Consider the following 24,524-nt stretch of genomic DNA (forward strand, 5'->3'; position numbering starts at 1 on the left):
TGGCTCCGTGGAGCAGGAGCCGCCGTGCGCCCCCCCCTGCCCCCCGGCGCGGCCTCAGCGGGGTGCAGCCGCCGGCAGCTCGAGTTTCGAGACTTCAGGGAGCGCTCGGGGGTTTCGGGGCCTTTTGGAAAAGCTGCATCCGCAGCCTGGTGCTCGCTGCGCGGGGAGGACAGTCAGGTCACAGAATGGCGCTGGAGGGACCCAAGTCCCTGCTCCCCGCAGGGCTACCTGTGACTGAGAGCACTGGCCAGGCCTCCGGGAGCCCCGACAGGCTGGGGCCGGGACCCTGGGGGGCCTGTGGCAGTGACCCACCACCCTCTCAGTAAAGAACCTTTTCCTAACGTCCAGCCTGAACTTCCCCTGATGCAGCTTCATTCTGTTTCCTGGTGTCTTGTCGCTGGTCACCAGAGATCAGCACCCCCTGCTCTGCTGCCGCCTCCAGGAAGCTGCGGGCTGCGACCTGGTGCCCCTTCAGCCTTCTCCTGAGCAAACCAAGTGACTTCAGCTGCTCCTCCTAAGTCTTGTCCCTGAGGCCTTTCACCATCTTGGTCGCCTTCCTCTGGACATACTCTGTCCTTACATTGAAGCGCCCAGACCTGCACCCAGCCCTCGAGGTGAGCTGCGGCAGGGCCATGGAGAGGGGACAGTCTCCCCCTTGACGGGCTGTGATGCTGTGCTTGATCCCCCCCCGGACACGGTTGGCCCTTTTTTGGCTGCCAGGGCACACTGATGACTCGTATTCAACTTGCCATCAATGCAAACCCCCAGATCTCTTTCCATGGGGCTGCTCTCCAGCCTCTTGGCCCCCAATTTCTGTGCATAACCAGGATTACCAAGTCCCAGGTGCAGAATCCAGCACTTGCCCTTGTTAAATTACTCCTGGTGCTTGCCCAGCTCTCGAGTCCACCTGGATCTTTCCCTAAGGCCTCTCTACCCTTGAGGGAGTCCACAGCTCCTCCTAATATAGTGTCATTGGCAAACTTACTTAGTGGAGACTTGATTCCTACGTCAAGATCATAAAGACATTAAAGAGCACCAGCCCTAAAGCTGAGCCCCGGGGAACCCCACTGGTGCCTGGCCACCAGCCTGATGTCACCCCATTTACTGGGACTCTGAGCCTGACCCATCAGCCGATTGCTCACCCAATGTATTAGGGACTTTTACCTAGCTGTTCACTTGACCTGTCCAGAAGATACTGTGAGAGACAGGACCAAGAGCTTTGCTAAAATCCAAACCCCCCACATCTATTGGCTTCCCTTGGTCAGCTAGGTGGGTGACCTTGTCATGAAAGCAAATGAAGTTAAACAGGACTTTTCCCTCATGAACCTATGTTGGCTGTGACCAGTGACTGCATTGTGTTTTTTTAAGTGGTTTTCAATAACTCCCAGAATAAACATCTCCATAATTTTACCAAGTACTGAAGTGAGACTGACAGGCCTGTGATTACTGGGTTCTTCCTTCTTACCTTTCTTGAAAATTGGGACAATTTTCTTTCCAGACTCCTGAGACTGTTGAACAGTAATGGAGGGAGGTCCTTGATAACATCAGCCAACTCAGTACCCCTGGATGAATCTTGCGCACATCCAGCTGGAGCAGCAACTCTCAAACAAGTCCAGGGTTGTCTGGCAGTTTATCATTCCACCAGTCACTGTCTTCCAGCACAGGGGTCGCAGGGTTGACAGGTGAAAAAGGCATTGAACATTTCTGCTTTGTGTCCCTTTGTGAGGTGACTGACCTCATTGAGTAACAGACCAACGTTGTCTCTGATCTTCCTTTTGCTGTTAACATATTTTTAAAAAACCCTTCTTCTTGTCCTTCACAGTACTCACCAGCTGGAACTCTAGTCAAGTTTTGGCTGCATGAATTTTCTCCCTGAAGTGTCAAATAGCATCTCTGTAGTCCTCCCGTGTCACCTGTCCTTCCTTCCAAAGTCTGTACACTTTCCTTTTCTAAGTTCTAGAAGCCAAACAGCCTTCTGCTTAGAATCATAGAATCATTTAGGTTGGAAAAGATGTTTAAGATCATTGAGTCCAACTGCTAACCTTGCACTGCCAAGTCCACCACTAAACCGTGTCCCCATCTACACGTCTTTTAAAGCCCTCCCAGGATAGTGACTCAACCCCTTCCCTGGGCAGCCTGTTTCAATGCTTGACAACCCTTCTGATGAAGAAATCTTTTCCTAATATCAAACCTAAACCTTCCCTGGCACAACTTCAGGCCATTTCCTCTTGTCCTATTGCTTGTTACTTGGAAGAAGAGACCAACACCCACCTTGCTACACCCTCCTTTCAGGGAGTTGTAGAGAGTGATAAAGTCTCCCCTCAGCCTTCTCTTCTCCAGACTGAACCCCCCCAGTTCCCCCAGCCGCTCCCCAGCAGACCTGTGCTCCAGACCCTGCCCCAGCTCCGTTGCCCTTCTCTGGCCACGCTCGAGTCATTCAATGGCCTTTTTGGGGTGAGGGGCCCAGAACTGAACCCCCTCAGCGAGGGGCGGCCTCCCCAGTGCCGAGCCCAGGGCTCAGATCCCTTCCCTGTCCCTGCTGGCCATGCCAGTGCTGACACAAGCCAGGATGCCATTGGCTTTCTTGGCCCCCTGGGCACACTGCTGGCTCATATTTGTCTGCTGTTGACCAACCCCCCAGGTCCTTTTCCGCCAGGCAGCTTCCCAGCTGCTCCTCCCCAAGCCCGCAGCATCCCATGGGGTTGCTGTGCCCCAGGGGCAGGACCCGGCACTGAGCCTTGTGGAACCTCATACAGCTGGGCTTGGCCCATCGCTCCAGCCTGCCCAGACCCCTCAGTGGAGCCTCCCTACCCCCAGCAGATCAACCCTCCTGCCCAACTGGGTGTCATCTGCAAACTTGCTGAGGGTGCCCTCGAGCCCCTCGTCCAGATCATTCCTAGAGATCTTAAACAGAGCTGGCCCCAGTACTGAGCCTTGGGAGCATCATCTGTGACTGGTCACCAACTGGATTTAAAACCATTCACCACAAGTACAGCCAGTTTTTTACCCAGGGAGAAGTACACCTGTCGAAGGCACGAGCAGCCAGTCTCTCCAGGAGAATGCTGCTGGAAGCTGTGAAAGGCACTACTGAGGTGCAGGTGGGCAACATCCACAGCCCTCCCCTCACCCACTGAGTGGGTCACGTTGTGGTAGAGGGAGGTCAGGTCAGTCAGTCAGGACCTGTCTGTCACGAACCCGTGCTGACTGGCCCAGTCACCTGCGTGTCCTGTACGTGACAACACCTTGGATTGCCCTCTCCTGTGCTCTTAAGTTAAATTCCTCAGTGTGTGCCCCTGTACAGATTAGTACCTGATTTAATGTACCTATGCTTCTTTACTTTTTGTGTTGTTCCCTTAAATTGATCTCTAATTGTTGTTCTTGTTCTTAGCTCCAGATAATGTAGTCTTGCTTGACTTGCTCACTTAAGGCCTTGTTGAGCAGCGTACGTGAATGCAGGTGCTGTCCTCACGGTGAGTGCACACACTTGCAGAGCTGTGCCATTGGACCATGAAGTCTTTAAGGCAGGTGTTACATGTGGCTTACAAAGGAAAAAGTAGGTGGTCCTTTTAAAACCAGTAATAAAGCTGTTGACCTGTACTCGCTTTCAGGAAAATGAATGTCAGCAAAGCATCAGAAAAGCTGCTACTCATAAAGTTGACAGCTAGCTTTAATAATGAAAAAAAAAAAAAATCTGGGGAAAAAAAAACCACAAATGAGCTAAAAACCCCGCTAAAATAGTGCTGAGGTGGGCTAGCAGGGAGATGTGTTGGTAGAGAATGTTTTTCAATGACGTGCTTCTATGTCTAGGCCTGCTTTGGCAATAAGGTGGAGAATGGGATTTCTTCAGGAGTGATGCTACAGCAGGTAAGATCAGCAGCCAGTCATTTTAACTTCTGGCAGTATACACCAGTTGTTTCATTTTTTTCCTAAAGAGAAAGAATATTTATGTGCAAGTAACGCAGTTTTGTAGCTGTCTTGGAAATTTGTGTTCTGAATGCCAATGGTGGTTATCAAGAGCAATGAAAAATGTTTGGAAAAACAGTTTTAAAATTAATTGGAACAGAACAAGAGGGTATTGGTGCTGACAAGTAACAGCAGAAGCTAAAAAGAATTAGTGAATTTGTGCTTAATAGGGGAATGAGAACTCAGATGTGCTAAGCATCGTGGGAGTACTGAATCCTTTTGTACTGTTCAGTGGGGTAATTGCAGAGAAAGTACTTGAAAACGTTAACTTGTGTATCAGTAAGACATATACAAACCAGACATTTCAGCTTTCCTGTGAAGGCAAAAGGGAATTGTCAGTGATCCACAGCCACAAGGATTGTCAGTGAATTGAGTAGGGCAGTATTAGCAGCATCACTGAGTACTTTGTAATAGAATAGAATTCTCCCAGAACATCTCTCTAAAAAAGGGAATTTTTTCCATGTCTTAGAAAACTTGCTAATGAGAGAGATTTGTCTGAAGTTTTGCCCAGTAGATCTGTAGTGGAGCCAAAACTTGAACACAAGGTTCCTAGGTTATAGGCCCTTTGTTTATATTCTTCTGTCCCCAAGAAGGTTGCAGTAAAAGAACTCCAAATGCCTCTACTTCATTCTTAAAGTCCTGTGGATAAAAGGAAGGAAACCCCAGGCTGCTAGAGATGGTGAGCGGTGAGTGGTGCAAACCTGTGTGTTAGGGGCGTGCGGGAGCAGCCTGCTGCCAGAGGAGGTGACCCCATCTCTGAGCTGAAGGCTGCTTGGAGAAAACAGAATTATGTTCAGTTTATATGATGACACGATGCTAGGAATGCAAATGTGTTGCAACTTCCTAAAAATGTCGATTACGTATGAATATGACTGAATATGCAGGCTCTCTATATGAGACCTCTTGTCCCCCGATCTTTCTTTCTGGCTCTGTGCTCAGGGTCACACTTAGAGGGGGAAGGGACATTTTTTTTCAGGCCTTGTCTCTCTGCTCAGGCGGCGTACTGGGCAGATTAAAGCTATGAATCCTTACCTGATTTATTTAAGTTACTTAAGCTGTTGAAAGTCTTTCAGAGCGTTTTTCCCTGATGCATGAAGAGATAGATACTGCCTTGGGTTGGTTTGCTTTTGCATTTCCATACCTCAAAGACTGGTCATATATGAACAAACACCTGTGAAGTGGTGTGGGGAAGCCACGTTCTCAGAGCCTTGGATAGTACATTTTGCTAAAATTCTCGCTTCTAAACTGATCCTGAGACTTGGGACAAGAAGTTTTCCTTGGTGTGGGGACCTTGGCCGCTTTTTCGTTTCCTCTCTCGTCTGGAGTATGGCTTTTCCCCTAAGATTCTGCGAATGAGTTTCACCCAAGTGTGTCTCTTCTTTGACAACACGTGGGTTTTGTTCTCTGCTGGAAGCACCTGGTGGTGTGAAACCTGGAGAATGCAAAAACTTGGAGGTCCTGGCTCCAGTTAACAAGGTGATGTGAAATACAGAGTGTGCAACTACACTTTCCCACTTCCATAGACTTTGACTGGATTCTGTGGGAACACAAGTGTGACTTGGACTCTAATGTGAGGGGCAGAGCACATCAGGCATAGGATAGAAATCCTCAAATACTGTTCGAATTCTGGGCTTTTGTACTTCAGTTTGGAGACAGTGATGTCTGAAAACTGACATTTCTGGTTGTGTCAGGAGGCTGCTAAATTGTTACTCAGGAAAACTGCTAAAAGATGCATTGTATTTTGAATAGAAGCTCCATTAATTTTTTTCTAGCACAGAAAAATCAGCATGTGATGGAGAATAAAAAGGGATATTATAAACTTAAATGAAGGAAGAATAGTTACAGGAGCTAATATGGAAATTTAGCAACTCTGTTCCGACTCTGGTACTGCTCCATCAGCCAGTTTTCTGCACCACAGTTTTCTTTGTATAAACCAGGTCAGATGGCCTTGTGTAGCATTCTGCCTGAAAGCAGTAACAGCAGAAAGAAAACTTGATTGTTGAAGTGGCAAAGGAAGCATCGTGTGTCTTCCAGCTAGAGGAGGAAAGGCAGGGGATGAGGCCTTCTCTCTCATCTCGATGTCTGTACTTTCTTTTTATTTACTTTCACTGGACTTTGCATGCAAGATGAAATAAAGGAGTAAAAAGCCATCAGTGTTCTGCAGTAATTAAATATAGCAGCGAGTGCCTCAGGAAAAACTGTTGGATAAAGAGATGACTGGCTAATCCCAAAGGCACGTGGCGCACTCCGGTGATGCAGGTCGGGCTGCTTGGCTCTGGTGCCTCTTTGCTGGACCTGGGAGGGCTGGTGTGAGTGGCACAGCGCAGCGAGGTGCTGCGGGGTGATGCCCCAGGGTGCAGGGAGGAAGGGATTTGTGGTGAAGGAGCTCTCCAGAGTGGGGGAGTGCGGCCACATGACTTTAACAGGGACCGGGTGGAGTGATGATTGGGATCAAATTCCACCTCTGAGGGCAAAACCCCTGGTGTTGGAGGACGACTAGGGGTGAGCAAGCAGCTTTAGCTAACTTAATGTTGTAACACTACACTGGAAAGATTTCTAAAAATATATTTGAATTTGTGATTTAGTGTTCCATCCCTTCCAAATTCTAGGGTGGAAATTATACAGAATCTCCTTGGGAATAAGAGGATTCTTGAATATTTCTATACCTCCAGCAGGGTTAATTCCATTTCCTATTACTCATTCCTATTAGCTGTCTTTTTTAATCTTGTTTTTGAAAGGCCGAGGCAAAGAGTTTATTTCTTGAGTTACATTTTGCAATGTATAGCAAGTTTGATCTGGGGGGAAGATTTCACTTTGTGTTTGCTCTTTTTGACCTTCCATATGCGCTGCTTGCTTTGATCAGTTTATTTTTAATTTCTTGTAAATTCTGCTATTTTCCAGTATCTTTCCTGATAAATATTCATGCAGTTACACTTAGAAATTAACTTTGCACAGTTTTCTTGTTTGCCTGGGGTACCGATTTGTGGTAGTTTTAGCATTTCTGTTTTGAAGAAGAACTTCTTCAATCTTGAAGTCATCTGGACCAAAGAACTCCAGAGAGCTCAAGTGCTTAACTAATTTCCTTAGAGGCTTATTTATAGATTTTTAAAATTTATTCATTTAATTTATATTGAGTAATCTATCTGATTTATAATAACTAGAATTTGCATATTAGAAATTATATAAGGGTTGTAGGTAGAGGTCCTACATTTATTAGACAATTTAATAGAAAAAGAACTTGAAACATTTCAGGGGCTTTGAAATATTGACTATACTTGTAACTTCTCACCCTAAACTAGGGTGGATGAACTCAGACCTCTGTCCTTGTGATTCCTGTTGTATATATTCAAAATTTAATGCCTGTTTCACTGTGGTAGATGTAGCAGAGAGGGGAAACTTTTTTTCATGAAGTTGAGTTGCAGATCTCCTGTTCTCACCACCCTGTCCCTTTCCTCTGTGTTTATTGCTGTGGTTTCTGATTTAGCATCATTGGGGAGTTAAAAAGAAAAAATTTGCTCAATCAGCGTGGAGCTAAACCAGATGAAGGCTTGGAGACTTCGCTGGAAAACGTGACACTTTATTTGATCATTTGTTGAGGCATGTTTAAAACAAAGTGTTAGAAGAAACATGACAAGGAATGAAATGAATGACCCTTAAAAGCATTACTTTTACCTCTGGTTTTTGTCTTTCTTTGCACATTTTTTTATGAGACGCTGCTGTGAATTCCTAACCCCTGTCTCTGTGAACACTCTCCCTCGGAGAGGTACTGGAAGGGGCAGAGGATGTTCTCATCCACTCCTGTCCCATTTCTCCCAAAAGAAGCTCTGTAGCTCTCAGACTGCTTTGGCCAGATAACAGTTGCCCTGTCATTTACTTCAGTTTCTGCAGCACTAATGAAATATTCCTTTCCCATGGTTATGCTGTGGATGAATTCGTAATACCTGAGAGGTGCTTAGATGAGGAAGCCAATATGGGCAGGCATCCACGTAGGAAGGTCTGTTGGTTACCTTGCTTGTGCCCTGGAAACATTGGTATCCACTAAAGACCTTCTAGAACTCGTTTGTGGTTGGTTTTGTTTTTTTTTTTTTTTCTTCCAAAACAAGTGAAATTAAATAACTTTGACTCTTGTAAATGTTTCTTCTCTGGGAAATGGCTAGAGGCATGTTTGCCTGCTTCTGCCTGTCTGCTCAGAGAGTGGAAAAATGGTTAATATGAAAAAAGAATGCAGAGTTGTGCCAGACCACGCTTGTTTGTGCTGGCCTCATGCAGGGGCTCGGAAAATCACTTTTGCTGTACCAGTGAATAAATTGTGCTCGGTTGGATAGCATGGAGTGCAAGAATTGCTCATAAGGCAAAAACTAAGAGGACAAAGCAGCTGCGAGCCCTATTTAAGATGCAGAACAGTCGCTCTAGTGTGTGCGCTAAGGATGGGATTTGTTAGCAAGCTTTTCTATAAAAATAAAGTGTAGATCTGTTGCTGTATTGCAGCACTGCGCTAAGGACCCTCAGCGGGGAGGACTTGGCTACAGTATCACAGGAGCTTGTGCATCTCATCTGTTTAGGTTGCCACTGATCTGGTGACGGTGAGGGACCACTCTGTTGATGGAGGTCAAGCAGCTGCTTCTGACAGAAGCAGGGGGGCTGCCCCTGCCCTGAGTCGGTGAGTGCTGCTGTTACAGACTCTGGGTGAGGTACCACCCTCCTGCCTTCCCTTTTGAATTTACCCATCTTTTTTCCTTGAGGCTATAAAATGCATAAATGGTTTCAGGTATCACCATGTGAGACGGGTGTCTTCTACTACAGTCTAGAGCAATTTACAATCAGTGGATTGGAGATCAATTTTCAGTGTCATAATATTTAACCAAATCAGGCTTGGACTTCTGTTACTGCTATGAATACGGCCTGGCACACTTGCCCTCCTTTTTTGCCTTTCTTTAGCCAGTTGCATTAATAAATATGATCTTAGACATTTGTATTCCATTGTCTGTGCGGCCTTTGTACAGCATCCCGTGAGACCTCACAGCCGTATCGGCTGGATGAACATGGGGTGGGTTGGAAACCAGCTAGGCCCAGTCGGAGTCCAGTTGGAGGCCAGGGACTGGTGCTGCACCCAGGGACTGGTGCGGTACCCAGGGACTGGTGCCGTACCCGGGGACTGGTGCCGTACCCAGGGACTGGTGCCGCACCCGGGGACTGGTGCTGCACCCGAGGACTGGTACCGAACCCAGGGACTGGTGCCGCACCCAGGGACTGGTGCTGCACCCAGGGGTCAGTGCTGGGCCCCATCCCCTCCAACATCTTCATTAACCATCTCCAAGCGTGCAGATGCCGCCAGCCCGCGTGGAGTGGCTGGTGTGCCCGGGCGGCGTGCTGGCACCCGCAGGGACCCCCCGGCCAGAAGAAATGGGCCAACAGAAACCTCCCGCAGTTCAGCAAGGAGAAGTGTAAAGTCCTGCCCCGGCTGTGCTGGGGAGCCCCTTGGCTGGGTTGGGAGAGGGTGGCTGCCAGGCCTGGGGCCGTGGCCCTGCCCTCTGCTCCCTGCCTGGGTGTGAGGAGCGGCCGAGAGAGCTCCCTGCTTCTCATCTTCTTTAGATTTTGCTTTTTCATTTGGAAGATGCTGATTTGTAGATTTTCATTATTGCTTGGTATCAGTTGTTCATTTCCCACCTCCTGGCAACGCTAGCTAGTAATGCCTGTCATTTTACATGGGGGTAACAGAGACGTTTCTGTGTTTTCTTCCAAGTCTTCGCTCAAGCGATTTGTGTGTGATACTAGTCTAGTATTTTTTCCCTAATGCATTTTAAGGCATCCAACAAATTATTCTAAATAATTCAGCATTACTTTTTTTTGTTTATATATGCTTTTCCTCAGATGTTTGTGTTGTTGTTTTTTTAAAGTGTTCATGACAAGAAGATTCTCCCCTAAAGAATTTTTTTCCTAGTTTTGTATGTGCTATGTAAAACCTTTATGAACTAGTACAGCCTTTCACCTGAATGTTTGGACCAAACCTTGTGTCTGTCCGAGCTGAATTTCTATGCTAAACGAAATCTTGACAGCTGGAGCTGGCCTTGGCCCAGGTAGGTGGTGACATTCCACTTTTAAATCTGGAGAAAGTTCTCAAGCCTTTCTTAATTCAGCCTCTGCTGAATTCCATCCTTTGAATGTTCGTGGCAGTTCACCCTTCTGTCAGTAGAGGTCATTCTGGGTCATATTTTTTTAAAGTAGATGTTTTCAAGTCCTGTGGAAAGATTACAATTATGCCTCCAAAACAGGAGAGAAAAACCTTCTGAATATTTCCATTCATGACCATTTAACCCTTCTCATTATACTGTTACTACAGTCGTTCCCTTTCACAACTGACGTCTGTAAATCGACATAAATTAAATTTGGGAACTAACTGGATGGAAAATGAGTATGTGTTCCAGCTTCCTTCACTGAACTTCCTAGCGCTCCCATACATACATCCATGATTCCATTATTGATGCTTTCCAGTCTTCTGGTTTTATATTTGCTGCTTTTTAGCAAATTTTTCTAAATAATTTTTCTGTAACTCTTCTTCATTCAGTTCTAAGTTCTTGAATATCTTTTTCATCAAACTCAGTGTTTTGTGAAATCTTTTTGCTATGTGAACTACACCCTTCTCTTATTTCTTAAATCTTTAAAAATCATGTGTATAGTCCTTCCACAGAACCTTCCAAGAATCATTCATTGTCTTGCTACTTATTAAGTGTCATAAAGCAAGAATGTTTTTCTAGGCATGTTGCAACTTTTCAAAAATTCACAACTACTGATTTCTCTGATTTGTCCTTTCTTTCAAATAATGTGTTTGTCATTAAAAAAACATTTTGAAATTATCACTGTGGAGTGGTTCTAAAGCTGAGGGAGTGTTCGGGGGCAAGCACAACTTCAGTGTTCCAAGGCAGATCACAGAGGTGAGCTCTCTGGTGTTTAACTGAGAACCAGCAAGGTGACGAGTGCTGGATTATCGGGGTGACCAGAGAAATTCACTGCCTGACCAAGCTGCTGTAATACTGGATGTTACTCCTGCCTTTCTATGGGGGCACTGGGGACCAGGTAACATAGGTAGGGTAACGTAAGTAGGTGTTTCAGCACCCCCAGGTTCCTTGAGTGGTAAACCAGTGGGGGTTTATGTTGGAAGTTGCCACATAAATTACCACATAATATTAAAGCGGGTGTTTTTCGTGACCCCGGGTTTGGGGGCTTGTTTCTCCAGAGCAGGAGCAGCTCTGGGCGGTGTGTGTCTGAGAGTCGTGTATCTTCCCCTCTGAGCACAGTCTGCTGCCCTTGGTGCCTCCTTCACCTGCTTGGAAAAGCGTCTGCAGCCCTGTGACCCACAACTACTCATTCCTCCCTAAACTCCAGAGGTTGGGGTTTTGGTTCTTAATTTTCATACCCATCCTTGATCAGTTTGAAAATCTTTGACTGTTGAATGTTTGCTCATTCTTTAAATAGATATTTATAAATTTTCCTTGGATTCTTTTGCCAGGTAATTCAGTTTCTTTGTGCTCTCTGAGAGCGTTTTTCAGTCGAAGGGTTCCATATGTGGCCAGTTATTGTCAGTGCTAGATCATTGGGGTTTTCCACTTAGGGTTTTTAATATTTGTTGTTATGGTGTGAACTTACGTTACATTCGGTCACATTAAACGTGACCATGGGCTGTTGCTATTGCACAGTTCACCAGTCTTTGCACTGTTTCTGAGTTAGATCAGATCTAAGGCAGAAATTCTCCCCTGTGAGGGGGGTGAGGCCCTGGCACAGGCTGCCCAGAGAAGCTGTGGCTGCCCCCTCCCTGGAAGGGCTCAAGGCCAGGTTGGACGGGGCTTTGGGCAACCTGGGCTGGTGGAAGGTGGTCGTGCCCAGGACAGGGGCGTTGGAACTAGATGAGCTTTAATGTCCCTTCCAACCCAAAGCATTCTATGATATTAACATCTTCCTAACTTCCTTAAAGACCCCACTAGGATGAAATGTCATAGAAGCAGTAGTCCAAAACAAACTCTTTTGTCACTGCAGTGTAGTGCTTGGTGTTGTAAATACCAGTGATATCTACCCATGCTGGGCTCTAACAGATGTTTTTATTGAGCATAATGATTCCTCCTTTCCCAAGGTTTTCTGAATAAACCTATTGAAAAGTTGGTTTGATGAGCATTATCTTGCATGTACATTTTTAAAATCGTGTCTGCCGGCATGCTATTTCATACTCGTGGTGGGCTGTAGTCCACAGTTCTTCAAACTCTGTTTCCTGCAGAATTCATCTGTCCAAAAAGGGCAGCACTAACGTTACTGTGTGCCTGCTGTCACACCCTGGTGTGGGTGTACCTGCAATGTGCTGTGTAATTCAGCTCATTGTTACTGGTTTCTGTGGAATACAGAATTCTAGCTTCCTCATGGAGTGATGTAATCGGGAGACAGCTGATACGTTACTAAAGATGTCAGAGACAACATCCATTCAAGCAGCCAGTGCGTCTGAAACCGTTACATCTGTAAATGGTGAGAACTGTCAAGCTGGCATCAAGCAGACAGGCCGCAGCAATACTGCCCGTGTGGAGGAGACCTGTGGGATGGACACACACACACGATCTTTGACAGACGACTTGCCAAGCAGCTCTGAGAAGACTTTTTGTGTGCCATAGTAGAAGAGGTGAGGAAAAATATCTATAATTTATAAGAGTAATTGTTCCTATTAGTGATTCCTTACATGCATGGCATCTGAGATCAGATGGCATGTTTCGGAACAGCTGGAGGCAGTTCCAGAGGCTCCATGCTGTAGCAGGACATTATTGATGTTCTGCTGGTGCTATCTCAGGTAAGAGACAGGTACTAATTATATGATCACTTATTAATAGAGTGCTTTCAGTTCAAAGTGAAATTGGCTGATTTAAACTAATGCTGTAATTATACCCTTGTTATATCCTTGCTTGCTTTTGGTACCAGATGCAAAATTAGTGTGTGCTTTGGTTACCATGCAGCCTAAAAGGGAAAGTAGAGGAAAACTCAAAGAAGGGGAATGACCTTGGGGTGGGGGCGGGTGTTGTCTGACTGCAGAAAAAAGGGAATTGGCGGGGAGGGGGACATTTACTTGCTCTTACCAGAAAGGGCTGTATCTCTGTGGTGCAGGTCTCCGTCAGGCAGGAAGGCTGCCGGGGGCTCTGACAGACCCTGGGAGCAGACACTTCATTTCTGGTCTGGGGGGGAGTTCAGTTTTTCTTAGCAAGACAGTATCTGCCTTTTGTCCACAGGCAGTCAAGCACTGATTGTTGTCCATTTGGACCATCTGCAGCTCTCCTGAAGTGTCAAGACCCGATTTACCAGGCGGGCCGTGTTCGATGACAGGGACCTGGACACCAGGCAGGCGGCTCCGCCTGAGGCCCTGAGGGGGGACCGAGCAGCAGCAGGGTGGGCAGCCTGCACTCATCTTCCACTGCATCCCCAGTTTGTGTCACCGGTGGGATCTGTGAGCACAGAGGCAGCTGAAAACACAAGTAGCAGCAACAGAAGTGGAACACAGTTAAAACGACAGCTTCACCTAGTCCAGCACGTTGTCTCCAGAAGCAGGTGGCAGAGGTCAGCACGACTGAAACTTGTCGTCCTCCGTTACCCTGAGTGCCCCAGTTTCTCACAGCTGATTCACGTGGGTAAATCTGTTGTGATTTGCAGTTTCCATGATAGCACCTTGCATCTAAGTAGACAATCCTGGAGAGAATCCTACAGGCATTCAAGCATTATGTATGGGGGGAAACACAGGGAAGGGGCATGAGATTTCCATCCCTCACCTTATTTACCAATATGAGATGGGACTTAATCCTGAAACCAAGAAAACTTGCATTTAGCAGGACCTGAGGGACAGGCTTTGGGGTAAGAGATTGGGCACAAAGTATGTCATGAGTAAAAAAAAAAATAAAAATACATGCGTAAGTCCATGCTTAGCACTAAGATTCCTCCCAGCTGCTCAGGTTATCCCTTGAGTAGAATTTCTTTTTATTTCCCTGTGCTCTTCAGTGGTGAGAATTCAGGATTTTCCATTATTCCAAATTTTAAGTGGCTTTAAATTTCCACATTATTTGTCTCCATCTCTACTCATGTATACTTCTTTCAAAGTTAGATTTTTAGAGCTAGACCCTCAATGGCTGAGATTTCATTACTTTGCCTTGCATAATTGTAGGGTTGCATTGTGGTTTGTTTTTTTTTCACATTTCTGGAGAAAATTAGTTTGAATATATGGTATGCATAAATGCCATGGATTACTCATGCTAGGACTACCCTTTGTAGAAGGGCGCTGTCATCTTTCCTGGTGTTCACAGTCTGTGAGTCATTGCCAGTTTGCTATAGGAGGGCTCTGTAACGTGCTGTGCAGTTGGGCACTAGTGCAGGTTGCACAGACCAGTCCAGAGCAGCAACGCTCCGCTTTGCTGGACAGGTTTAGGAGAGGAGCTCTTCCCCATAGTATCTGATCTTGATCTTACTGGGCTTAAAGTGGTGCGCAGATTTTCCACAATTACTGTCTCTTAAAAAAAAAAAAAAAAAAGAAAAAGAGTCCCTTTCAAACCCGATCTACATACCTGTGCCACATTAATTGCTTTTTAAAACTTTCTCTATGCATTACTGTGTTTTTTTTAGCTTGCTGTTATTCTTTCCTGTTGCTGTCTTCCATATTTCAGTATCATTTGCTCCTTCCCATTTGCTTTTAACAAGATATGGTGGTCAGCTCTGTGGTAATCTTCAGTAAAACTACACTGCACAGAAATCAGTGATGTCTAGAGCGGGCTTTACTTCATGTCTTGCAAGTTTGCACCTCGAGCTATGGCCCAATATGACATTAACTTCCCCTCCACACTCCCAGTAGCACATCTTTAATTCCCTGTTGCTGTATAATGTGTTTAGCTGCAAGATTCTTTCTTTCAGACCTACCTAACCAGTTGTACTCTAGTCTGTATTTGTGCAGCCTTGAAGCTCTTTGCATTGTCCCTATAAAATGGAACTGATTTTTTTTTTTTTTTTTCTGTTTATAGTAAAGTCTCCACCCTAAATGTATGTCCTAAGTTAATGAAATCACAAGAGTACCCTTCTAGCACACCAAGGGGATAAAAAAAAACAACACGTGAAGCTACAAAGGTCTGAAAAATATTTTTTTGTTGTTGTTTTACTCCAGTAGCAACATCTCGCCAGAAGCAGTTGCATGCCAGCTCTGTGGATGCTTTGAGCAGCCATCATAAACCAGACACTCCTGCCTGAGCACCTTTTCTGGACTTTCATCTAGTGGAGCATCTGAAATTAGGCCCTACCCCCTTGTGTCTCAACACCAGGTTTGTCATAGAAGCAGCAAAACAGCTGGAGAGATTTTTCTAGTTCTGACGCTTTTCAGTATGCTTGTTGTTGAGGCTTCTGGGCCACCTTCATCAGAGCAACCATCCGCGTCATCCTGTTCTAACTGGAGCTGGGGACTGTAACATGGACCCTCTGGGCAATCTCAGCTGTAGGGAAATGGGTGTGGATTTCCTGCCCCCCCCCCCGGTGTATGTGCAGTGGGTGGGATGTTATGGGAGGCTTTCAGGCTGGCATGTTTATAGCGTGTATGATACTATATGCTTTTGTCTGAGAAAAATTATGCTGATGACCTGCTTCAATTCTTACAAGGACTATGATGATATAAGAATATGTTTACTTTTGTCTAAATGATAACTATTGCATATGTCCTAATCATGGCTCAGTTGTGTTAGGAATATATAAGTACGAAGTAGTAAGTCCGGCCCAAGAAAACTACAAAAATGTCTAAGTGTGGAGAAAAAGAAATCTATTTAAATAATTTTTTTTTAAAAATTCCATTTTATAAGAGAGGCCCCATGAAACACATTGAGTCTGTGTAAGTCTACACTTGTGGTAACAAGTTGAACCAAGACTGTTCCTGTGGAGATGCCAAGGTCCCTTTTCCAGCTGTACCGGCAAGTCAACAGCTGCAAAGGACGGAGACTGGGGCCATGAGTGAGTGTGACACCAGCTCTTAGGAAAGGAATTCTGCCCTCTTCCCCCTGAGGCTGCTTTTCTTTCTGTGCTGGCACATCTTGGCGGTATCCGTTGACCCAGACTAAGGAAAGCTTGTTTGGGCTACATAAAATGTGTTAATTTTTTACCATTTAAACTGTATTTTAAAAAACTTTAATCATGTCAACAAATTATTTTTTTTTTTTTTTTTAAGCAGAGCCAAGTAAAGCCAAGAGGCTTAAGGTCTGGCTGGTACCAGTGTTGTGTGTTCCAGCAGCTGCTGAGCCGAGCTTCGGCCGTGCCTCGCTCCCCAGGTACTGTGGGAGCAGCCACAGCCCGACTGCGGGGCCCAGGGCTCCTCCCTTCGCACCCCCGACACACAGACACAGACACACAGACACAGACTCTCCCCCACGCCCTGGCAGTCGCTCAAACGGAGCCGAATCCTCAGGGTTGTTGCTGCAGGAACTTCCCACACCTGTGAGCAGGGTCCGGCCCCGCTGCCACAGCAGCACACGGGGGGGGTGTCCATGCCTGATCCCCAATCCTGATCCTCCCACAGATCGCACTAGAGCCTCTCTGAAGTCAGCATCCCTACCTGCCTCGGGGCTGTACTGTTAACAGCACAGTGTAGCTTTTTTCCTCCTTCCTGAACAAGCCACTGTATCCTACATGTATCACCTGACCTGTCTGTCCCCAGGTCCTTCCCTCTACTCCAGCTTCTCTGGGGCAGAAACCTCCCCTCCCCTCCCGGAGTCCCTTTCAAGCTACATGGAGCTAACAGTTACTGGTCTCGGTTCTCTTCTTCCCCTTTCAGCACAGATGCCAATTTTCCACCAAATCTACACAACTAGCATGTGCTCATCTTTATATTCCTGCAGTTGGCATCGATTTAGGGGATCATGAACTTCTGCACCCAAAGGCAGGAAACCAGTAGTATGTTTGCTAGATTACAGGGTGACTAACAATAATAACTGAAGTGTTGATAGAGAAATTACAGACGTCACACAGGGCAAACCACATTAACTAAAGGTTCTAAAATGTAAAGTAAACTTTATTATCCTTGAACCACAAAATAGATTTCTTTGGTTGTACAAATTTCACTAGTTACAGTCTTGATGCGCTAATTTTCCCTCAGAGTCTCTCAGGAGAGAATGGGAGAGAACCCAGAGCCTGGCACCAGGTACCGCAAAGGGAAAGAAAAAAAAGAATCACAAGTTAGTCACCAAAACCAATCCAGGATTTTTTCCAAAATTGCTGTTGTTAAAAAGCAAATGCTAAAATTAGATTTAAAAAGGAAAAGCTCAAATTGCTGATGATGGAAGCAGCCATAGCTGCAGTTTTGAGATTATCAGAGTCCCCCTTCAACGCTCTATAAAATTAAAACATACGAAGTCAGTTAAAATGATCCACTGGATTTTGGCATGAAGGGAGATTCTCAGCTAAAAGAAACTGCATCCAGTTCTTTCATTCAGCAAATATACAAGCAGAAGTGCCTGTCGCTCCCGAGCCACTTTGAGTCACTGAAAGGCTTAAGGTCCAACTCTGGTCTTAATGCTGGAGGGTTCAGCAGAGAGCACCAATGTATCAGGGTAGACAGATCAGATACTGCTGAGCTCAGATGCCTTTCTCCCTATTAGAGGCATTGAAAAAAAATAAGAGGGGATATTTTACTTCAGTAGTGGGCAGCAGAGACTGGTTTCAGAGCCATAAGCAGCATCTGTCTCCTCCACATCTGCAGAGCTCACTTGATTCAGAATCTCGTCACGGCCCTCGTTCCACTCATGGAAACCAGGAATCACACCCCCTGCTTGCTCCTTTTTAATTTTCGTTTTCCTCTTGCATGGGCAAGCACGTGTTCTCCCTGTTCTATACAGCCAACAAGCTGGTGAAGAGCAGAACTGTGCAGTTATTGCAAGGCAAAGGCCAGGCCCATCCCACCTCCTGTGCTCCCTCCTGGCAGGAGCCCCCCAGAGCCGGCACCGGGCGCCCACGGGGTCACAGCTGGCTGCAGCACAGCGGCCTCACCCCCGAGCATCCTCCTGCCTGTGAGACCCCGGGACTCCTAACCCGACCCCCGCTCGCCACTTCCTACCCTTCCCCTTTCCTGAATCCTAACCCGCTACCTACCTGCTGTGACACCTCCCCCCTCTGCGCTGTACACTAATCCCCCGCTACTCTGCTCCCTACTGCTGTCACACACACGCCGCCACGCTCGCTGCACCCGCTCAGCTCCTCCCTCGGGCCTCCCGCACACCCGGGCAGGGTGTCTGCAGGGCGTTCGCCAAGTCCAGGGGGCTCCGGGTACACCCGGGCAGGGGCCCATCCCCCAGAACAGCTCCTGCACAGGACAACGGCTGCGCTCGCAGAGGCACACGGCACAGAGCTGGCACAGGCTCCTGCTTATCCAGTCACCTTGGCTTGAGCACACGTGTGTCAGTGTCAGAGGGAGGCACTTCACTGAAATTCCTTTTTTTTTTTTTTTTTTTTTTTTTTTTTTTTTTTTGCCTTCAAGCTACCCATTTCCGCATACTCCCAAAAGAAAGTGAGGTGACATGGTGCAGGAGGTGGAAGGTGATGCTTTTTGGCAAAAGACTGGAAATTAAATAGGAGCAAAGGCAGGCTGGACCTTTCTTCTACTTCACACTGGAGTAGAAGCTCCTACATAAATCACTAAAAAACCCAAGCTGAGGAAGTAACAGCTGGAGCCCAAAACACTCTCCCACTCCTATGTTCTCCCTGTCCTACCCTTCCCCACACACAATATTTACAGGCTAACAAGCTGCAGCTGCCCACTGTCCTACCCACGCCTCCTCTCCATTTGCCATCCATCAGTCTGGTGTCGTCCCCCGTCGCTAAGGCCATGCCCCAGCGCGTGACCGGGTGAGACAAGAGGGCGGTTCACAGCCTTAAAGGAAGTCAGTTGACCACAGTGCTCCCCGTGGCGCTCAGTCCCGATCCAGAGCCCAGGAGGCAGCAGTGTGGGCAGTGCAGTGCTGTCCCTGGGGCGCAGGAGGCAGGAGCCCTGCGCGGGGCCATTCCATCGCCCGGCGCGTCGGACCCTCTACGTCGGGACAGCAGCCTCCAGGCTGCGCCGGCTGTGTCGGAGCTTGCGCTTGCTGCTGTACAGGGCCATTTCCTCAAGTGCTGACGAGGTCGGTGTCGATGAATCCCGTGTTACTAACATTTCCTCTTCCTCTGGCTGCCCATCCTGCTCCTGGGGAACTGCGTGGACAAGAACAGTTGCGGGTCTAAGTGCCAGGTTAAGGACACAGCTGACTGTGCACGTGGACTAAGGGCGTGCCCAGGCGCTGGATCTGAGACAGCACAAAGCGATCCACAGTAACCCTGTGCCCAGAACTTCCAGGGGATCTGGAGCTCCTGTGCGGACTGCCGTGGGCTCTGGGAAGGATGTCACATGCGTGAGAAGACCCTAACACCCAGGATTCACTGAAAATTCCTGGCAGTGCCAGTACTTCAGCAGCGTGGCTGAAGGATGAGGCGCTGCGGGTCAGCATTTCGGCCTTGCCTCCTGTCGGAGTTACATGACTAAGCCCTTCCTGTAAACTCAGCCCGTGACCTGCGTCCCTCACCGAGGGAACTGACCAGGGAAGATGCTCTGGCCGGGCAGACTCTCACCCAACTTGCTCTCAGGCTGTTTAGGATGTGTTCTGCTGTGAGTGAATCCTTCCCTCCCGAGAGGAGCTGGCAGAGCCCATCTCAGGTGCTCTGACACACCTGGAACATCTGCCCTTTGTGGCCTTCAGCAACTACTGCCAGATACTTGTGTAAGAAAAAAAAAAGTTCTACAAAAGCACAGATTTTTTCCCCGCAATTGCAAACTGCCTCCTGGGAAGCCGCTCTGAAGTCTTTGAATGTAGCAGAGAACCTCAAATACAGAAATCTATGAAGGTGCATCAGGAGCTGCACCCAGGGGCCTCCGCCCCTGAGCCAGACCAGGATGCACCATCCCCCTGTCAGAGCACCCCAGTGTGACAACTGGTGTCCTTCAGAGCCCTCCTCGACTGCTGACTATAGCATCAACCTATTGTCTGAAAAGGCCTCAGAACCAAGTGAATGCAGGTGACAAATCTGACGCCCTGAAAGGATCCTGGGATTGGTGAGCAGACCACTGACTCCCAACAGGGTATGAAAGAAAGGGATGGGCACATGCACGTAAAAGTTCAGGTGCAGGGTGGGGTGGGAGAGGAAATCAATGGACCTTAGAGGGAAGTCATTCCTCTTAGACTAGGATTTGCCAAAGAAGCCATCAAACATGCAAGTTAACATGAACTCAACACAGCATACTGAACTTTAAAAAACCCTTTTGATTGATCCTCAGCCAAAGCTCTTAATGAGAACAAGCTGCCATGGTTATATATAAGGCGACACGTCCTTTAGTGGGTAAATAAGCAGATAAACCACAGAAGTGCAGAGAGCTATGACCTGCCATCACAACACAGAGCAGAGCTCTCTTAGGGTCAGCGCTGGGTAACTAATGAGAGGGGGAAGCGATGGAGACTGCACTGAGAGAAACTGCTGCTGACAGCAAGCCGTGCATCAGGGTGCTCAAACGAAACTCAGCTACAGAAAAGGGTATCAGGATTTTACAGAGTGCACTGGGCAGTGATGTGGAAGGTGAGATTTACTGCAAATGTGAATAGATTCAAGAAAGAAATAAACAACTCTAAAATCGAAGGCCTCTGTCTTAGTGCTAAACCAGATGGGTTTAGCCTGCATTAGCATTCTGGAAGGAATCACTTTATGTTTTTCTTCTTTTATGCTCTTTTCTTGGCACCCCAGTGGCTCGCATCAGATACAACATGGGACTAGCCAGAACCTCGTGCTGAGACAGGACATTTATTTTTATGTTACTGGATGATGTTTAATCTCGACAGAGGGAATATAATCCCAGTGGCACATAAAATGCAACACAGAATCCCAGACTGGTTTGGGTTGGAAAGGCCCTTAGAGCCCCTCCAGTGCCACCCCCTGCCCTGGGCAGGGCCACCTTCCACCAGCCCAGGTTGCCCAAAGCCCTGTCCAACCTGGCCTTGAACCCTTCCAGGGAGGGGGCAGCCACAGCTTCTCTGGGCAGCCTGTGCGAGGGCCTCACCCCCTCACAGGGGAGAATTTCTGCCTTAGATCTGATCTAAATCTCCCCTCTGTCAGTTTAGACCCGCTACCCCTCGCCCTATCCTTCCCTGATGATCAAGAGTCACTCCCCCCTTTCCTGCAGCCTCTTTCAGCCCTGGGGGGCCGCTCTAAGGTCTCCCCGGAGCCTTCTCTTCCCCAGCTGAACCCCCCAACTCTCCCAGCCTGTCTTCACAGGGGGGGCTCCAGCCCCCCCAGCATCTCCATGGCCTCCTCTGGCCCCGCTCGAGCAGGTCCGTGTCCTTCTGCTGTTGGTGCCCCCGAGCTGGACCCAGCCCTGCAGGGGGGGTCTCACAGAGCGGAGCAGAGGGGGAGAATCCCCCCCTCGCCCTGTGCCCACCCTGCTCTGGGTGCAGCCCAGGATGCATCCTTAAAATGTAACTCTGTAGTCATGGGGAGCTTTCTGAAACCACTGGCACACTTCTCAGCAATACCACTGCACTTCTGAGGATTAGATATTGGAAAAGATGGGAGAACACACACCTCCACTGCCTAAATTCATCACATACCTACATTTGCAATACTACATGCAGCCCTGTTCTCCTTCTCTACCTTAAAAATGGCATAGATGAAATAAAAAAGGTCCAGAGGGGTGTGGGAGTGATTCCCAGAAAGGAAAACTAGGATTCTTCAGCCTGGAAGAAAGATAACTGTTACGATACTGGCCTACATGAATGGTACAGAAAGAATGAATAAGACACAGTTATTCACTGCATCCCAGAAACCCAAGGAAATTATCAAGACAACAGATCCAAAGTAAACAAAATGCCTAATTATGGAACTCAATGCCACAAATCATCATGAAAGATTAAAAAAACCCAACCTAGACAATGTTATAGAGGATGATTACATTGACGATCTAGACACATTACCTGGCTCAAGACATCCCTGCTTAATAGATGATTACAGAAAACTGAGAACATGTACCTATGCAAGCTCGTTTTCTGTTTCTTCCAGTCTTTCCCTAAGAACTCACTTCCAGTCAAACAGGATCCTGGGGTATTCTGAACCACTGCAAGGCTCCCTTACGTGCTTCCTCTCCTTGGGAGAAATCAGAAAATACTGGAAGAAAGCACAGGTATTGCAACTAGTATGAATCTAGAGATTCTGGTTTTGTGAAATTTTTGCATTTTGGTGCAAAAGAATCTGTAAAATGGAAGTCTGGAGAACAGAAGGGTGTGTGCAGGTCTTTGGAGTAGAGATGTGGCTAAAAAGGCTGGATGGGGCTAAATTAACAATACAAGAAGGTGAAGAGATCATCTTTCACTGCTGAGTGTGTATGAGCTGCTGAGCTGCGTCCTAGAGAAAACACAGTAGGGATTAGTTTGGTGTAGGATAAAGAGACGCCTTATCAATTGCTGTAACGTCAGACGGCCCAAGTGGACAAAGACTGTGAGGACAAAGGTAGTTTCTTACACGCCCCAAGTAGGGATCCAGCAGTAAGTGCAGTATGAAGGTATCACGGGGGGGCTTCTGAAACCTGATGGGTATCAGATTGGAAAACAAAAGATCCTGGTCCTAAGGGATCGGGAAGTTACGTCATGAAGCAAACACGTAGCATGGTTCCACCTTAAAAATGCTTTTGTGTGGTTTAATAATTTCATGGCCTCTTGAAAACCTTGGAATAAATGTTTTTAAAGACATTTATAGATGACCGACCATGAAGTCAGACCCAAGAATGAAGAGAACTGTTTCGCAGAGCCCCCTGCGATGGACAAGAAGGAAACGATGAGCTCTGATGGATGTTCAGAGGAGAGCTCTGCTAAGGCTTCCCGCAGGCAGCAGGAGAGATCCCTGGAGTTCCCGTTACAGGGTTTTTCTAGCATCAATTTAGGGCTTGCTTATGAGTTTACCATATGATCAAAAAGCTGTAATTCCACAATCAAGGATAATTCTGACTAAAATCCCTGTATGTGCAGAGGTGTACAGAGGACGTGTCACTAAATGGAGCAACTAGATCTCTCAAAGCTCAATTAAACACACGGCAGTCAGTGCAAGTGGGGCCTGAAACGCTGCAGGGTGGAGGATGCTCACACCTACCAGTGTTTTGAGCTAGGTCAGCATACACTCCCCCTCAGGTCTTTTTGGTAACTGGTTTCCTTTCCTTTTCCTTTTACAGTAAAGAAAAACGCAAATAAAAATCACTCCAATTCTCAAGTGTTTTCCCAGAGCAATGCCGTATTCCGAGTATTTCCTCCTTGTGTTCTGAGAAGGATATCTAGGAAGGCCTGGCGGGAGGCTGGAATTGATACGGAAAAGGAGGATTTTTTAAAATTCCTCATGCAGATGTTGTAACTTGCCAAAATCGATGCAAAAATGAAAAATCTATATATTGGCTGGAATGGGGGAAATCTAAAAGCTGGAGCACTCTGTCCCATACCCAAAGAGCCTAGCTGCATCTCCATCTGCCACCCTTCCGAACCGAGTCTGGAAAGCTGCATTTTTTTGGTGCCTCACACACATCACAGCCTCATACAGAAGTGACAGAAGGATTTCTTAAGGACTGAGGAGTGGGTTAAAAGCTCTCGGCAGAGCACCACACTCTTTATGGTTTTTATTCTATTTGAGGGCCCAACAGACCCGTAGCAGGCAGCAGTGGGGTCTGAAGCCCCTAAGCAACTGCTGATTATTTCCTGACCCTTCAGTGACCTCCTGGTTACATCTGATGGAACCAGCTACGCCAAGGGAATAACCAGGGTTGAGAGGTTTACTCTGAGGGATAAAGAACAGATGTTGTTCTCAGGAAATTAAGCTCTTCTTGCAACAGAACCTCTTTCTGGAAATGGCCCATACATGGATCAGCTGTCTGGAGTGCAGCCTTTACTCAAAGAGATTTGTCAAGATAAAACTGAGAGAGAAACTGTTCCTTGTTTAAAATAAAGGGGGAAAAACCAGCCACAGAACAGGTAGAAGAAAAGCAGCATCAACTGCTGAAGGAAAGAGGAGTAGCACTGAGGAGCAGGCAGGCCCTGCTGAGCCCCACACCACTGCCACAGGCACTAGAGTGAAGTGGGAGGCAAGTCTGAGCCTGTGTGTCACGGCTGGGACAGACATACAGACCCGAGCTCGGACAGCCTGACGGGCCACGGCAAAGCTTTAACTCCTGTGCATTTAGCTGACTGTGAACACAGATCCACCAGCACAGACCTGGAGAGTCACCTGGGTACTCAAGCACCCAAACGCTCTCAAGTCTTAAGCCAGGATGAACTTACACGCAGCTGCAGGCATGAGATCCTTTGCTCCAGCAAAAGGGGGACGTTGCGGATCCTGAACACCGGTGTCACTCACTTACAGTGGGGGACAGGGGCCAAAACATCCTGCCCTGTTCCACTGCCACTCTACTGCAGAACACAAAACTGGAAGGAAACTGAGCATGCTTGTTACACACCATTCTCAGCAGTAGCCACCAC

At 47.2% G+C, this 24,524-nt stretch overlaps 1 protein-coding gene and 1 long non-coding RNA gene across 26 annotated transcripts in view; one reads left to right on the top strand and one right to left on the bottom strand.

Moving 5' to 3' along the window:
• The first annotated feature begins 2,605 nt into the window (after nucleotides 1-2,605).
• On the top strand, nucleotides 2,606-16,279 carry LOC113477384. Of its 2 annotated transcripts, XR_003397884.1 has the most exons (4): nucleotides 2,606-3,092; nucleotides 3,808-3,864; nucleotides 13,221-13,612; nucleotides 15,131-16,279. It is a non-coding gene; the product is annotated as an uncharacterized LOC113477384 (long non-coding RNA). The 2 variants fall into 2 exon arrangements; XR_003397883.1 differs by lacking the exon at nucleotides 2,606-3,092 and having other exon boundaries at nucleotides 3,606-3,864.
• A 717-nt stretch (nucleotides 16,280-16,996) lies between these two features.
• The window catches only part of LOC113476035 (protein scribble homolog), a 52,654-nt gene continuing 45,126 nt past the window's right edge, over nucleotides 16,997-24,524 (bottom strand). For all 24 annotated transcript variants that reach the window (XM_026841334.1, XM_026841335.1, XM_026841332.1 and 21 more), the window contains one exon: nucleotides 16,997-19,185. In XM_026841334.1, coding sequence (XP_026697135.1) covers nucleotides 19,025-19,185 — 161 coding nt within the window. In that variant the 3' untranslated portion in view covers nucleotides 16,997-19,024. The remainder of the gene's footprint in view (nucleotides 19,186-24,524) is intronic.

This window comes from Athene cunicularia (assembly GCF_003259725.1).
Source record: "Athene cunicularia isolate RWA chromosome 2 unlocalized genomic scaffold, athCun1 chr2_part1, whole genome shotgun sequence".
Classification (NCBI taxonomy): Eukaryota; Metazoa; Chordata; class Aves; order Strigiformes; family Strigidae; genus Athene; species Athene cunicularia.